Below are 16,538 nucleotides of genomic sequence, written 5' to 3' on the forward strand. Positions count from 1 at the left end.
GATGATGTTTCATCTAAGATTGATGAATATGACACCAAGACGAGTGTAATTATTGTCATCAGCATTGTAAAACATTCATCATTAACACAACAGTTATCTGGCTGTGTCACTAACCCGCCATTATCACAACTGTTATCGACGATCAACATTTATTTTTCTCAAGTGCTGGAAATGAACATTTAAAGCAGACTTATCATCACCAAGACACAACTTTCTGGTTAATCACAAGGTCTCACAGCCAGCATGCAAACACAAAGCTTACTGCCTCTGAAGTTAACCCCAATTTATCCATTAGCTGAAACGGAAATTAAAGGTGCTAGGACAGAGCCCACTTTGAATTTCTCCAGGGGCTTCGGGACACAAGTGTCGCCGACATACCGATGAGGATGTCTCAATTATTCATCGTGCGGCTTATTTATGCGGCTGTATATAAAAAGCTCAGAGAAGCAGCCAAGAAGCCAAAGACCGTTTGTTCATGCGACTGCCGTTAATTGGGTGCGTTCGGTCTTCCTCGCTAAGGTGGACGATGCAGGATGATGCATGAAATTAAAAGTTGGCGGAAAATATCTTAGCTACGTTCGTATTTGCATCGCGATTAAATCAGTATTTGCCGGCGCTTCATTTTCAGTTTTGTGTTGAAAATCAATGAAAGCAGCGTCTAATCTGGGAAGATGTTAAAGAGGTGAAATTTATGATTCATTGTTGGTGGTGGGAGAGTCTCACTCGCATCGCCTCCGAATTAATCATCCGCCGCGTCGCCGTCTTCCAAACATATCTGATCAATATGAATAGAGGAGGGGGGAAATTAACAAGAGAGAATAAAGGAAAGAAAAGAGGAGTGAGGAGAGTGGTTGGGGTCAAAAGTAGGAGGGGTAAAATTGCAGAGATGGATGACGCTACAATTTGACAGTGATAAAAGAAGAAAAATAAGCTAACATGTTAGCTTGACATAACTTCTTCCATTTTCAACCAATCGTGCAGTTTTTTTAAATCCATCTAAAACACACTAGCTAACACTCCTATACAGTCATACAGCACAAATGACTCGTGTCGGGTGACGTTCATACAAATGACGTTTCCTAACCCTCCTCTCATTAAAGAGTCCACTGCTGGGATTCTGGAGGAGGGAGAACACTGCGGCCGCTCTAATATTTTCATGAGTTCAGGAGGGTTGAAGGAAGGAAAAATGGCCACTGATGATGGAGCGATTTCATCCCCCAAGCTTCACTGATCTTGGTGGAAGTCATTTCAGAAAAGGTGGAGAGAAAAGTGACTGCAGGAAAGAAAAAAAAAAAAAAGACGGAGAGAAAATAGAGTAGGAGCTTCAGCATAATGCTGTGCAAGCTGGTGGAGGGAGGGATGGAGACAGATGGGGGGATGATGAAGAAGAGGGGACTAAGGGGGGGAGGCGAGACTTTGAGGGAGGTAAAATGTGAGAAGTGGTGTTTAGATGAGGCTTTCCTCCTCTCAGCACATGGCTGTTAGTGAGCTTATTTTAAACCACAAGGTTGCTGTGACCTAACTTACGCCCATAACCACCTCCATTTTTAAAGCCCATGGTCATGAAAAGCTGGGAAAAAAAAAAAAAAAAGACTTCATACTTAGGGGGGGGGGGGGGGGGGCTGATGATGCTCCCCTGTCTTTTAAACATTCGTCCGGACGTTCAATCACGTCAACTAGCTCACCTTAACAACAATGACTCCAGTAACCTTGGCCATCCATTAGGCTGTCCAAGAACAAAAAGCCCTCTCCAGAGGGAGCCATTAGACCAATATAGCTCTGGGAAGGAAAGTTTCCAATGCGCCAGATGGGCTGAACTTTCTATTGGGCTCAAGAGCTGGACAACCGCCGACCTGAGAGAGGCTAATCATAAGATAGCGGTGCAACACACACACACTGTTACATTATCTATACGCACCGGAAATTGAATATTGCGATTAATTGCCTAGTCAAGTTAGCCAAGTGAGTCGATTATGTATCAGCAAATGAAGATTTGTTTGTATAAAAAACTATCTGAAGTAGTGATGGTATCTCCCAATTATACATTTTGTCTTGAAGTGACGATGGATATAATTTAAGTGTCAGACCTCGTTCTGCCCGAGATGTGAATTTACATCAATTATGTATAAACTGAGCCGAGCCGAGCTCGGTAGCAAGCCGTCCCTGATGTTCAGTTAGCGCTAAGGATGTGTCACCTGTCTCTTCCTGTCCTGAATGGTTTCACCTGACTAACATTACAGCTGTACCTCCTGGCAACGCCGAGCGTGTGTGCGTGTGTGTGTGTGTCAGAGAGTCAGCGTTCAAATTTAATACCTTGTGAATGTGAACGACAAGGTAAAAGTTGCATGATAACTTGACAGATCCAAGCAGGAGCAGCAATTTAATTTGTTGGACAACTCTCCAAGTTACGCTCCCTGCACACTCTCCTTTAATATGTTCTATCAAGTTATTCTGAAGTCACTGGGTCAAAATCCCACAATTGTATTTGTAAACATACTTTGACAAGCAAATCTTTTTGTGCTGCCTTGGATGACTCTGCCGTGCATTTGCAAACAATTTACCTGATAGACGTGGTAGGCGTTAGCAGCTCTGCCCTGCAGGAACACGGAAGGGATCCACACGTTGATGAGAGCACGATGCGCCCTTAAGGGACATAAACAACGAGCGCTTTCACTGCTATGGCCGATTACGTCCGTTATCGTAGTCATGATCATCGCCGCCGACGCCGTGCCGATGCGCACATTACAGCTTAGAGCGGTGAAAGAAGCGCAAAGTGTTACGCGAGCGTGTATCAAAGCACGCTGAGAGAAGGAGGCGGAGGTGGGGGGTGTCATTTTGATATGAGGAGAAAGAAGAACATCTGGTCATCTTGGTGGGTGGTCAAAACGGATCAAGCATGCCACATGATGAGACCAGAGAACTGTAGAATTTGTTATAAATGGTAAACAGAGTATAAGTGATATTATTTTGATTTCTTCCAAATAATTTCATGACTATTCCAATTCAATTATTTGTCATTGTTATGAGCCTGCTCATTAAAACCACCCCCGCCCTCTCCTCTTTCATTCAGTCATTCCTGAAGCCGGAAATAAGCGGACAATCCTTACGTTTCAAAGTCGGAGAGGCTGGGATCGTCTGACGTCTGACTCAAATCGCCTGGGACCTAAGTGTTAGAGAGAGAAAAGAAAAAAAATACATCACATAAATATGGATGAAGTGTTGCGGTAACTGTTTACCCAAGTAAACACCTGGAACGTTTTTGTATGTTGTGCATTGAGATGTTGTAACCCTAATGTGACATTGCCCTATGAGATTATGTGTTAGGCACACGTGTGTGAATCTATCAAGCCTCTGGCGATCTGCATCGGTCTACCCAGCGGTCCCTTGAGACGGTACATGAGCAGATCCAGATGTTGGCAATCTGAGTGGTTGTATGTGTAAAATGTGGGACATCTCTCCATCCAAGTCATTTAAAGCTGACTTAAGTGGCGGGGGCTCAGCATTGCTCACACCCTCCAAGGGCCACATGCATAGATTGTTAGGTCTCAGGAGATGTGTTAAGGTGACCGTGGCTTGAACTCTTTGAAGCTTCTCAGCATGTCACTCCAAGGACACGAGTGCTAACATGCTTACGCATGTCCAGTAGTGTGCACATATAGCAGCAGTCCAGCTAGGGAAGCTGGTGAGTTCAAAGATGAGAGGTCTCACCTTCGTTTATCTAAGACTCTCCTTAGATGGTGACAGATTGTGTGTGTGTGTCGGGGAGCTCTATGTGTAAACCAATTTTAGTGTCATGTGTTGTTTACGTAAACTATCCTGGGGGAAAAAAAAAGATATGTTGAGGATAAAATATTGACAACTACCTTGTCAGATCAAAAGAGCATCGTTTTAAGATGTACGACAAACAAATACTTTTGGCACAAGACTAACACAGTACTTGATAAGACTTTTAATTTAATTAGGCTACATGACCAAGCAGTTCCAATTCCCTCTGGGAATTGTTGAGCTATTATTCTGACAAATTAATTGCCTTTGGAGGGGGGGGGTGTAAACACATTTTGTGTAAAAGGTTTGTATTGCCTGGAGAGTTTATGAAGAAACGTGGGAGGAAGAACGAATGGTTTGGCTAATGGTGTGCTAATTGTGATCCAAAAAGGCCATAAGGCTGTATGGCTGCTTGGAGAGACGTAACAATTAATTGATGAATTGACAACCAATCAATAATCAAACGAATCGATGATTATTTTTTTATCATCAATTAATTGTTTAGGCCAACTAGTGTGAGGGAAATTAGTACATATTTTCAAAAATCGGGTTCATCAATGAATCGTCAAAATAATTGACCGATTAATCGATTCTTAAAATAACAGATAGTTGCAGTTGGTTGGTTGTTACACTCAACCAACTAGCCTGGTCAGGCAAAGCATAATGGAATCCAACCTACTGGCTCATCTAAATCTCGGCGAGGAAGAGTCAAAGGCGGGGCAGGAAGTGTGGGAGCAAAGAAATGAGTGGTTGTTATTAACTCACCGGTCCTCTCAACTCAATAAGTTCTTGTCTCATCTGCCCGATGAGGTGGTCCTTGGCCATGAGGGTGCGATATAGGCGCTCATTAAACTCAATCAACTCGCCGTGCATCTCGGCCACCTGTAACACACACACAGACAGACGCAGAGTTGCACAACATATCATTAGTACAAAACCCGCGGCTGTATTAAAAAAAAAGGGGGGGGGAGTTATAAACTATAAAAGTTACAATCCTCAGTGGCGCACACACAGAAGGAGCAGTCCAGGTGGAGTCCAATTAAAATTGACAGCAGAAGAGATTTAGGGGAGCAGTTAAACTCCACCCTGTGGTGGAGGAATGGCGCCACAGTTGTAGTCGAGTCAAGTGGCGAATGCAGATTTGGAGCCCTGGCAGTCACAATCCTGCCAGCCAGCTAATCAATTGTCTTCAGCTCTAACGAACCTTGACAGCGCTATCCTCCATTCCGTGCGCTCATGCTAATAGTAGCGACAAATGATGTGTATGCATCGGATGCCCAATCTCCCTAACCTGGCCGGACAGGCCTTTGTCAGGTGAGTGACAGCTGTGGCACACACAGTGCTTTACACGAGGACCCTGCTGCCACGAGCACTTCGGTGGGGCGACGTCACATGACTGGCGGGTGAGACAAGCGGCGGCAATGCTGTTATTGCGACATCCTCGGGCAGCGCATTTGCTTTTTCACATCCTACTTAAAACAGCGTGCTGTGAATTCTTGAGTGTAGTGTTTCCTTTGTTGAGGCAAATATTTTGTAATATAAAATGATTCAATAGAGCAAATGATCACAAATAATAAATACAATCCTAAGCAGCCATAATTGAGGTTGGATTCAGCTGATGTTATCTCCACATGCAACTCCTCCTCTGCTCAACCCAAATGCAGATTTGACTCTTCAGTCAACCCTAACCAAAAAGACACTTAGAATCACTTTTTGACATCAAGTAATGAAATATGGAGTGGTGGCTATTAAAATCTATTTAAAGGGCAGCGCTATTTTTCTTCATATTCAATATGCAAATTGTAAAATGCTAATACTGAACCGGTCTGCTTTGGTGTCACCAAACCCATTGTTGTCGTACCAACCTAATTAACAATAAACAATAAACTTGGTTTCAGTTCTCTTCTTTTTTTACGGCATGAGGTGCACCTGCACAAATAAATAAGAGCTTATTATTATTATCATATAGCTGTAGAAATGCAGGGTGATGGCTCGGTAGAGGAAAGCCTTTTAATTAATACTCAAAATGTCTTTCATCATCACCCACATTCACAACCACAATGAAAAATATTTTTTTTTTCCCAAGGAGACTGCGTTTTGATTTGTGCATTCTTCTTTGTTTGTCGTAGTATGGCTGTTAACTGCAGCTCAGAAGTAATAAAGAGAATATCAATGCGTGCCGTGTCCTCGGGCTGCCGCTTAAATCTCTCCTCTGTCAAACACTACTCCAGCTCCTCGGGCAGTCTTATAAAATAAAATAAAAAACTAGGTAGACGCTCTCTTCCATGCAGCTGGATTCAGAAATACTCCTTTTGAGTCAAAGAAACACCTGACAAACGCTGAAATAATGAAATATTGTCGGTCTGGTTTCACAATAAAGTCTTAAGAATCAATTCTGTATGTAGAAGAAACACACACAAAAAAAAAAACTGTATTCTATACACAAGAATATTTAAATATCCGGCGGCTGCAAATTCAAAATTCTCAAGAGCAAAAAAAGATCATCAATCAAATCATCCTACATTCCTGTAATGTGGTTTTATGTAAAGAATAAGAATCCAGTTCACTTCAACTCATTACATCTTGGAAATGTCGCTTCCGACGGAACAGAGAAAGTGGCACAAGGACATGTACAAAGCCTAAAAAGTCAAACTTAAGTGAGAGTAAGAGGGCTGAGATTGGATTTGAAATTGGATGGTGAGAGGAGAAATGACCTCACTACATCTTCAGCGGATGAAATTAGTCATGACAAATGTACTTTGCGTTGCTGCTAACGTTGCCATCTTTACTTTTTATTGGTTGTGTAAGCAGAGGCACAATGGTATCGTCGATTATTTTGAAATGTGGGAGGAAGCTGGAGAACCAAGAGGAGGAGAAAAAAAAAAGAAACGAGACAACCAAAATATGACTACTGCCCAACGCATGTTGGATTCCATGCGTGACTCACTTGAGCACATCTGCTCCTCAACAGGAGGAAACATGGCTGAAGATGACGGAAGAAGAGGGGGGGTGGGGGGGACAAAAAAAAAAAAACGGGTGAGTAAGGACCGATATAGAACCGACAAGCTGTTCTGTCCACCATTCACTGGGAGTCAAAAACAAAAAGCCATTCCAATTGCTGCCTTCTAATGGTGTCTGCAAATGTCAAGCAGGCATAAGCTGATTTTTGAAGCTGGACCTTGGGTGAACAACTGCTCAAAAGAAAATTGCCTTGTTTTGTTTGCTGTCATTTGTCCATTGACGACAATGTTGGGAGCAAACATTTTCTAACTCTTGCTTGGCCTTTAAGTGCTCCACTCACTTGCATTACTGTACGTCATGTTCTTTCCACGTTTCCTCTGAAACGCAACATTCTGAGCCAGTGGCTTGTAATTGTTGTTCTTGTTCCAGATCTTTTTGGGATGGTTAATTAATGAGCTCGTGGATCAAAAGGGAGAATCCCTCCTCCCACTGACCTATATTACGCTTGCTCCTTTTTATTTACTACGATGAGGCATGAGGCAGGCGTAGATGTGACACTAAATTATATGGGCTGAAAATATGAATGCAGAGTCACAAAATGTGTAAAGTCAGATTGTTTTAAAGGAATATCTGGCAGACTTCTGAATATGCACACGTTGCACTACAACAGAACCCCATCACCAAACTTTTCGTCATCAATTTATACGCTGCTTGACCAAGGAAGCCGAAGAAGAGTTAAAAAAAAAAAAGTTTTCAAAGTCCTTTATTAGCTTGGTGATTGTTTTAACTGCGAATTTGCATCAGTTAATTCTATAATCCTTTCATTTATTTTCGTACGACTTGGAAAGTTCAAAAGAAAATCAATTCCAAAACACTGTGGATAACCCACTGGCTTTCCACCCATCAGGGGAAAACGAGTTGCTTACAGAAATTTAAAATTGTATTATCGCCTTCAAAAGGGCTCTAAAAATATATGTAATAAAGCCAGAACAGCTCGAGCGGAAAATTAGATTTTTAAATTCATCAGGCACAATTAGGTGTTCAATTTCTCACTTAGACACTCTCTAGGGGTGAACTGGTGCCGTTCCAATTACAAGACGGCATTCCAATGTTCTATTTTTTCCCCCACCACATAAAATAAAATGAAATAATAAATAAAATAAAAAAAATATATATTTGCTTTCTGCACCACACGCCTCAATTTTTTCAGCATTGCATATCCAGAGAATTGGCTAAAAATGTACAAAGTCAACCTCAGTGTAACACAAATAGAACAGAGGCCGGTCATAAACACAGCTGTGTTTCCCTAGTAAATGCAGGTAAACACAGTTGAATATTTATCTTGCTCTGGCAGCCCTCATTAGGAAACCAACAAACCCTCTCAATGTGACATTTTCTCAAAAATCAATAGTGTGGTCGCTCACAAATGTGACTTCAGTAAGTAGTGAGGGTTGTGCAACAAGATCAAACACTCACCTCTATGAGTTTACGTTCGTAGCTGGCTGCCAACTCTTCAATGTCACCCATGCATTTACTCGGAGGGGCAGGGGCGAGCGCTTCGCTCGACGGCAATACCGACAGAGCTGCGAGAGACAGAAAAAGAATTACGCTGAAAATGTTTCCACCGAGTGCTCCTCTCGGTTACTTTGTGACACTTTCAGCTGCTTTTTGATCAAGATTCAAGAAAATATAAAAGTCTGTATAATACACACGCTGGCAGGCTCTCAAGTGCCTTCCACTAAATTAATGTCATACTGGAGTAAAAGTCACACACAAAGGGTTCGACAAAGAAAACACACAAAGATGCTTAAGCACACAAATCCTCTTTTTCTTTGTTCATACACGGTGCTGCAATGTAAGTCGGCAAGTCAAACACAGTTTTTTTTTTCCCCCTTGCTGTCATTTCTATTAAGATGATAAATGTCCCCTTGATTCCATTGCGGCTGCTTTTCAGACTTTCCTCTCAGCTCATTGTTTCTTTGTAATACTGAAGCTCGCTCACAGGCTTAAGTCATCATGGCAGCGCCTAAAGCGTTGTTTCTAAGCTCATAAACATCAACTAATAGGGTTCCCTCTGTGGAAAGGGGGGGGGAGAGGAAAAAAAAAAAACAGCGCGACTTGGCAGAAATGGAGGCGCTGTGTCTTTGCAGCGGAGGACGCGGGCAACGGTTTGATTGGATTTTCAGCACCGCCGAAGAAAATTAACTTTGGAATTTCTACGTCAACACACCCCGCTGACACAGACAGACACGGCAGAGCTTGAAGGGAGAGATGGGAAGACATGCTCTGAGAGCAGAAGAAAATTAGGGAACTTAAAACACAGTGATGGGAATTTAACATGTGGAAAGGCTTCATAATGCGCATAGAAAGTTTTGCTGACATGTGAGGGGTGAAATATTAACCTCCTCGCCAGCATTATTATTTTGTTCACTAAAAGAGTGGCACAAAATCTAGAATTCAGAACATTTCATGAAATACTCCAAAGAAAACGGTGCGCTGCAGATGATGCCAGTTAGGAGCTGTCACAATGTAACTAATGTGGACAAACAAGCAGGAAACGAGTGTTGTGTGAGGCGGAATAAAAAACGGTGTGTATGTGCGTCGGGGTGGGTGAGGATCAAAATCGGGGATGACACCACAGATGTTCCTGGCTAAAGAAAATTGGGCTGACAGCTGGTGTGTAATAACAAAACTAACTGAGCGTCATTCCCCGACAGCTGTGTTATGCGCTATGAAATGTTGGGCTGCCCATGAGCAATGTGTTGCATCGGGAGCACCAAGTGTGTATGTGTGTGTGTGTGTGCGAGGGTGTTTCCCAATCGCAGACTTGCATCCTTGGACTGTTCACCTGAGCATTTCCGTCCCATTGGTCCAACTTGAGTGAGATAATGAGCTATCCCAAATTGCTAAAAATAAAAGCACGGAAAATAACTATCAATATAAACATTAACATCTGAATTCACTATTGCCCAATTCAGATAAGATAATAAAAAAAATGATAAGGTTGAAGACTATTATTTCAATGGGCCTATTTTCAGACCAGCTGCAGGACAAAAGACTTGTGGAAGGAGCAAAGTAAATAAACAACATTAATCCTACCTTCGGGTGGTGTTTAAATCGGTTCAGGCAGATACATTTATTTGGACTCTATTTTCTTTACCTTTTCACATTTCAAGCAACTCTTGACTGATTATTGTTGACAAATATTGCAGTCCTGATTAGAGGGAAGGCATCACGGCAAGTTTTTTTTTACCGAGCAGACTTGTAGGTCAAGACATCGAGATTGCGTCAACTGTGACCAATACCGATGAGCTCTGACATTTCCCGTCTGCTGTGATCTGCTTTTTAATACGAGCTGGATGGAAAGTTTGTACTCAAATTCCTTCAAACTGACTGTAAATCTGATTCATCTTTATTCTTCCCTACGATTTTATGTGCCCAATCTCCTTTGTTTGTTTCTCATCTTATTTCCACCTTATCAATCATTCACTGCTGTCCTACTTAACTTGGCAGCACACTGCGCCGTAGTGCATCAGTGGTCCCTTGTTGCTAATCAAATATATGGGGAAGGCCAGCCACTCTCAGCTATACACAATTTTTATTTTTTTTTTGCACTGAAAGGTACATGCAAGACATGCTAAATTAATTTGTTTTTCATTATAAAATGACAGGACTGAATACAGGAAGAAAGGCCAAAACTATTTTTGACAAAGGAACGCTAGGATTGAAAAACACACACATGCAAGGGGGCCCGTAGACAGCGTCGGGTTAATCACGCAGACGGGCCGTGCATTGTTGAAGCGCTGGCTAGGGAGCAGGCAGGCATCTGGCTGAGTTAATTAACTAATGCTAATCAAAAGCAATCTTCTTTCATTTTCTAATCGCGTATCGTTTATTTCTCGCGTTCCCTTTTCTCAGATAACGGCAGTTTTTGTGTGCGTGTTGTGGAAGTTGCATTCAGGGTGCCAAGAACACATAAATGTTAAATTACTGTTAGCCGTGTTAACATATGGTGGTTCACATTAAGGGATAAGATGCGGTAATTTTTGTGTAAACAAGATTAATTTAGTCCTGTTGTCAAGCAGAAGCAGAGCTGCACTGTGTTGGTTTGTTTGTGTCAGATAACTGCGATCAAAAGAAGGAAAAACCGGAAGCAATTGTGGTCCAAAATGTTGTGGAAAGTGGGGAAATCATTACTAAGTCATTACCCTGAGCCTAAATTTAATTTGCGGCACTCATATCGTTTCCCGCTGGTACAAAGTGGCAAATTATTGTGACAAGAAACCCGGGCTTTTCAAAATCGATACTCATTGTGACTTGGGAGAAGTTATAATACGTGGAGTATGGAGGTTCGGCAAAATTAATTCCTCCATAGGGGGTTGACAAACAAATTTGAAAATGTTTTTCTCAGTTTTAAGAATATATTGTCTCCTCCTCTGAAATTATTGTTATTATTGCATAATATTACCGTATTTGCCGGTGTATTGGTCGACCTTTTTCGATCCAAAATCGACCGAAAAAAATCGACCTCGACTTATACACCGAGTCATAAAATTTAACTTCGTATTCATCGCTTCAAATGTGATGGTAACCAAGGCTGTTTCTCATGCATCTCATTGTGCGCGGGTGTGCGTCCATCAGGCTCATCAAACAGCGAGAAACTGAATCATTATAAAGCGTTCGTCGCATTAACACGCATCCTCAGCAACAATTTCAAATATTCTCACCTCAATAACGGACATCGAAAGCCAGGCAGCGACGATGACTGCTAGGGGGAAGTACTGGGTATTGAGCGAATGTGCGAGTCATCGCGCGTCAAGCAACGACAATAACTACCGGTACGTAAACATTCAATCGCCATGTCTAAATGAATGTCGTTGGCACTTGGAAAATATTCGCCAAACTTGGCCAGACTTCCAGAGGAAGAGGCCGAATTTTCACTTGTTCTGGCCGACCGGAGGAACCAGCCGAGGCGGACACTTTACGGCGGTTGAGTCGTTGGCACTTAGAAAATATTCGCCAAACTTGGCCGGACTTCCAGGGGAAGAGGCCGAATTTTCACTTGTGGTGGCCGACATGGGGAACCAGCCGAGGCGAACACTTTAGAACCGGGCGGCGTGCGCGAGTGCGCGGCCCGCTGGAAGTCGAATGAGGCTCCGCGATTTCATCCACGGTGCTTATAAAGTGCCGATCCGCTCGGCCGGAGCTATTTTCGGCCACCCGGCGCGTGTGCACGGCCTCCCGGCTGTGCCGGGCGGCGTGCGCGAGCTCGCCGGCTGCTGGAAGTCGAATGAGGCTCCGCGATCTCCTCCGCGGTGCTTATAAACAGCCGATCCGCTCCGGGGGACGTATTCCCGGCAACTTGGCGCGTGCGCATGGCCTCCCGGATGTGCCGGGCGGCGTGCGCGAGCTCGCCGGCTGCTGGAAGTCGAATGAGGCTCTGCAATCTCCTCCGCGGTGCTTATAAAGAGCCGGTCCGCTCGGCGGGAGCTATTTCCGGCCACTTCGCGCGTGTGCACGGCCTCCCTCCCGGTGGTGCCGGGCGGCGTGCGCGAGTGCGCTGGCCGCTGGAAGTCGAATGAGGCTCCGCGATCTCCTCCGCGGTGCTTATAAAGTGCCGATCCGCTCGGCTTGGAGCTATTTCCGGCCTCCCGGTGGTGCCGGGCGGCGTGCGCGAGCTCGCCGGCCGCTGGAAGTCGAATGAGGCTCCGCGATCTCCTCCGCGGTGCTTATAAACAGCCGCATGCGCACGGCCTCCCGGAATTTGAACACATTTCGTCAATAAATTTCGCATATTGAATTTTGAAGTTTAATATAATGCAACAATTGAGCTCGACTTATACAAAGGATATATCATAAAATCGTAAATTTCCGTCGAATTTTAGGGGGTCGACTTATACACCGAGTCGACTTATACACCGGCAAATACGGTAATAATATTGTATGTATGAAACCTAATCCAACTGGAGACCATAAAAGCTAGTCATATCTTGCTTTTTTTTTTTCTCACGACAATACAGTATATGCTTTGATTGTAATTACTCGCATTACCTTCAAGACCCCATTTTCTCTGTTCTTTTCTTCTGTTCCCACACTCCAGCAGTGACCCACTTTCCTCATGGGGATGATTAAAGTTTCATTTTATCATCTGCTCTAATCTCAAGCTTTGCGCCTTTTATTTAAGATTCACGCCTCCCAGCGTGACGGCGTCACACGGTTGCTTTTGATGGAAAAAGATAAGATGGAGAGGCTGCTCGCAGACCGGGCGGGGTGCGAGATCAATATTGGGATTATGCAGAGTGCCATGAGTTGCGAAATATTAGGTAGTGGCAAATGTGAAGGCGTGTGGGGAGCTTTACCAAATATTCACGTCATCTGAGAGAGAACAAAACCGATTAGAGCGTGTGTGTGTGTCAGAGGAGGGCTCCGATTACAAGTGGTCAGGTCGCACAGTTACAGTGTGATGTCATTTCCTGTCGACAAAAAGTGGCAATACACGATAAGACAAAATGGCAACCAATGTGTGCAAGCAGGTGTTCATGTGCAAGCGATGGAAGCAAAAGCAAATAATTATTCCTTTGATCGAAATAAATTATTAGAGAGGGTGGGGGGGGGGGATCGTGGGGGGGGATCTGTGACCCAAAAATGTCTCGGCCAGAAAACATGGCAGCTCAATCTGCTGCAGTCCTATTAAAAGAGTTATTAAGCATTCAGAGAAGGTGCACACACATGCCGACGGAATTCACATTTGGCGAATGTATGGCATGCAAAATGCATGTCTGCTTACTTAGTACAATACTTGCGTTCGTCGAAATAAGCACACAAGGCTACAAGCGGGCCGAGCGGGCCTTTTAAGAAATTCAACCGTTCTTACATGAAGGTGACATGTTCGTGGTCAAGAGCTTGGCTGGGCTTAACCTAGTTTAGCACTTAGCTTCTACTCGAGCCACAACAACCTATAGAAAGTATAAAAAAATGGGCCGTGTCTCTCATTTGTTTGTAGCACTTATCCTTCAGCTCGGAATTAATATGTTAATTATCCGCTGATCTGTTGGCGCAGCGTGGCGTATTTTTTAATGAGGAGTTGGAGTCCCTGGAGTATTTATTAAAAACGAGTAGACAACATTTCTGTGAAGGTGTTTAAGTGAGAGTATGTTCACTTTAGTGTCCAGTGGTGGTTGTGCGCATGCCTGAAGGGCAGAAAAAAAAAACTGGTAGTAGTGCGTTTAAAATAAGCATTAAGAATTGATGTTCCCATCTGGAGGACAAGGAACAGCAAGGGAGAAGAATGTTTCTTCTTCTTCTTCTTTCAAAAGTCCAGAACAACAATTTCATTTAGTGCCAAATGAAATATTCTTTGTACCTAACGGTGAATTAAAAAAGAGAGAGGACAGAGCGATGAGGTGAGGGAGGAAATGGTGCTGCCGTGACCTATTAGCAAGTGTAATTTAGACATTTCCGATTTTAGATCAGAGGAGTGATGGATGGAATGAGATGGAGGACAGGGGGGGAAAAACTTGGACTGGCTGCCATGTCAAGAGGTAAATAATTGATTATTTATTATTTAGGTTTTTTAGTCAGAAATGTATCCCACCCAAAAAAAATGTTCTTTTTGATGACTTCATTATCACTTCAAGTAGCCTCATCAAGTAACAATGAGACGAACGCCGCGAATTTGTCCACTTTTCATTTAAATGCGCTCAATACACAGCAAGCGGCGCCCGCCCTTCAAATTCAACTTCCCGAGTTCCCAAACAAACATGACCAAGTGCATATGTTATCTAATCAATAGGCATAGTCATTATGCTCCACTCTGACATTAAGACAGCTAATCACATCCGCTTTCAATCAGCACCACCTGCTCCTCGCCTGACGCACTTATAACAACAACAACAACGACTTGGAGGATGTTGTTTTTGCAAACGTTTCAACATCGGTGTGACTCACACGCCAGACCCACTGAGTGCATCGGCGCTAATAAGTTCCGACATCAAAACTTGTCCAAGTTGATTAGGTGGCCTTTAATCATGCAAACCTATCTGCAAACATCCAAGTGTTTTTTTTTATTTATTTATTTATTTCAAACGCCTAATCAACATCTCGGCTCCCCTGCACTAAACATGAGGAGGATGCCTGCGAATTGTTGCGACATGACCCCCTGCAGTTGTTTTGACACACTGGAGTGCGTTAAGCAGATGCTCTCCATAAAACAAGAAGGGAATCAAATTAGCTGTCTTGTCACTAGCCCCAAAAAAATAAAAATGACCTGTTAGAGAAGCTTTTCACACACGATAAAGATTGAAGGGTTGTGAAAGAATACTCTAGAATGTAATTTTTGTTTCTTTCAGATGGCATCTCTACAATATTTTTTCTTTGTGTGGTCAAAGGTCTATAAAGCACCTACAAGCTTCCTTATTTATAACCTCACGTCCGCTTTGCATTAGTGCGCTTTATTAATGCAAACACAGAGGAAGCGTGAATGGAGATGGGAGACGAAAGGGACAGCAAAGGTGGAACTAAGAGGAAGAGAATGTAAAGGGAATGGAAGTGAGACTCCGTTCTAGTTTTAAATATTTCAACCACGGATTGCTGTGGAAAAAGAAGAAAAAAATAACTTTTGATCCAAACTCCAAAAGGACTTTTATAAAACAAGCACTTTGTTGAGTTGGCTTGTGCACAGTCGGATTCACTTGGGGGGTTACTCGCTAAGTGAATTCCCTTCAAGTGAGTGTTCATTATGCTGGGTGAAATGCATCTATCTGGAGCCAGAAAAAAAATAAAATAATAAGATGCTGTGGGTGTTGCATGTGCAATAGAGTGAGCATGTGATAGATGCTCATTTGTAGGATTTGCTTTAATTAGTGTAAGAGCTTCTGGCTGGGAAACACAACAGTGAAGGTATTTGATGAGGGTTCAGTCGATAATTGCTATTAATAAAGCAATCTTAATTAAAAGTATGCAGAGTTAAACTAGAATGGTACTCAAATTAAATATTTTTTTTTTTTTTATCGACATTTAACATTTGATCTATTAAGGGGGTGCCCCCACAGCCTCCCCTCTAGCTCCACCAGTGTCCGGTGTAAGACAATCTAATCCATTGCAGCGATTCAGAACTTTTAATGTGGCTGCAAAGGTGGTTTTACAGACAAGTATCGCCTTTGTCCCAAAGCCACAGAGGCATAAAAGGAATGAGCCGAGTTGCCGCAAAGACCTTATGAGAGCCCCCCCCCCCACTCTCTCTCCCTTATTTCCGCAGCGCAGGTATTTGACCAGAACTAAAGAGCCCTCTGGAGTCAAGATGAGAAGCTTGTTAGAATAAGAAACTCTCGCAGCACGGCTCATTATCAGCTCCTTTTTGCGGCTCACTCGCTGTAAATCCCTTGCTGCTTTACTCTCGGCCTGTCAGGAGGTCACATGTCAATACAACTCAGAGGTTTGACTCTAGAGAATGAATATCGGAGCCTATTTTACATGTTTTACATGTTATTCCTGGGCTGCTCTAAGGAAACTATCACTTGGGATCTGAGATTCTAATTTGATCATGAAAAAATGACATCTTAAACAAAAATATTCCCCCTTGTGAATTGATTCACTGAATTATTTACAAAGGACTGTTCTTTTTTTCAGCCGCTCTATTAATAAAAAAAAAAAAAAAAAATTGTGTTTGCCCTACTAATCTAATTGCTGTGTCTAATAAAGGTCCAACCAGTGGTTCTATATGCAAATGAGTAATTAAGGAATCGTTAACGTCCACTCCCGGCTTAAAATGAGGCATGTGCAATGTCACGATGACGCACAGATTCTTGCACAGG

General features: G+C 43.0%; 1 protein-coding gene across 5 annotated transcripts in view; it reads right to left on the bottom strand.

Annotated features, from left to right (window-relative positions):
* snx29 (sorting nexin 29) overlaps positions 1–16,538 on the bottom strand; it is an 85,825-nt gene that overhangs the window by 51,754 nt on the left and 17,533 nt on the right. For 4 of the 5 annotated variants that reach the window (XR_007489251.2, XR_007489252.2, XR_007489250.2 and 1 more), the window contains exons 15-18: positions 8,203–8,309; positions 4,531–4,647; positions 3,108–3,163; positions 2,562–2,643 (exon numbers count right to left, since the gene is read on the bottom strand). Coding sequence is in view for 1 of the 5 variants with exons in the window: in XM_049759184.2 (XP_049615141.1) it covers positions 2,562–2,643; positions 3,108–3,163; positions 4,531–4,647; positions 8,203–8,309 (362 nt within the window). In the remaining 4 variants the exon portion in view is untranslated. The remainder of the gene's footprint in view (positions 1–2,561; positions 2,644–3,107; positions 3,164–4,530; positions 4,648–8,202; positions 8,310–16,538) is intronic. The other variant, XR_007489253.2, reaches the window with a different exon arrangement.

The sequence above is a fragment of the Syngnathus scovelli genome, chromosome 21 (genome assembly GCF_024217435.2).
Source record: "Syngnathus scovelli strain Florida chromosome 21, RoL_Ssco_1.2, whole genome shotgun sequence".
Classification (NCBI taxonomy): domain Eukaryota; kingdom Metazoa; phylum Chordata; class Actinopteri; order Syngnathiformes; family Syngnathidae; genus Syngnathus; species Syngnathus scovelli.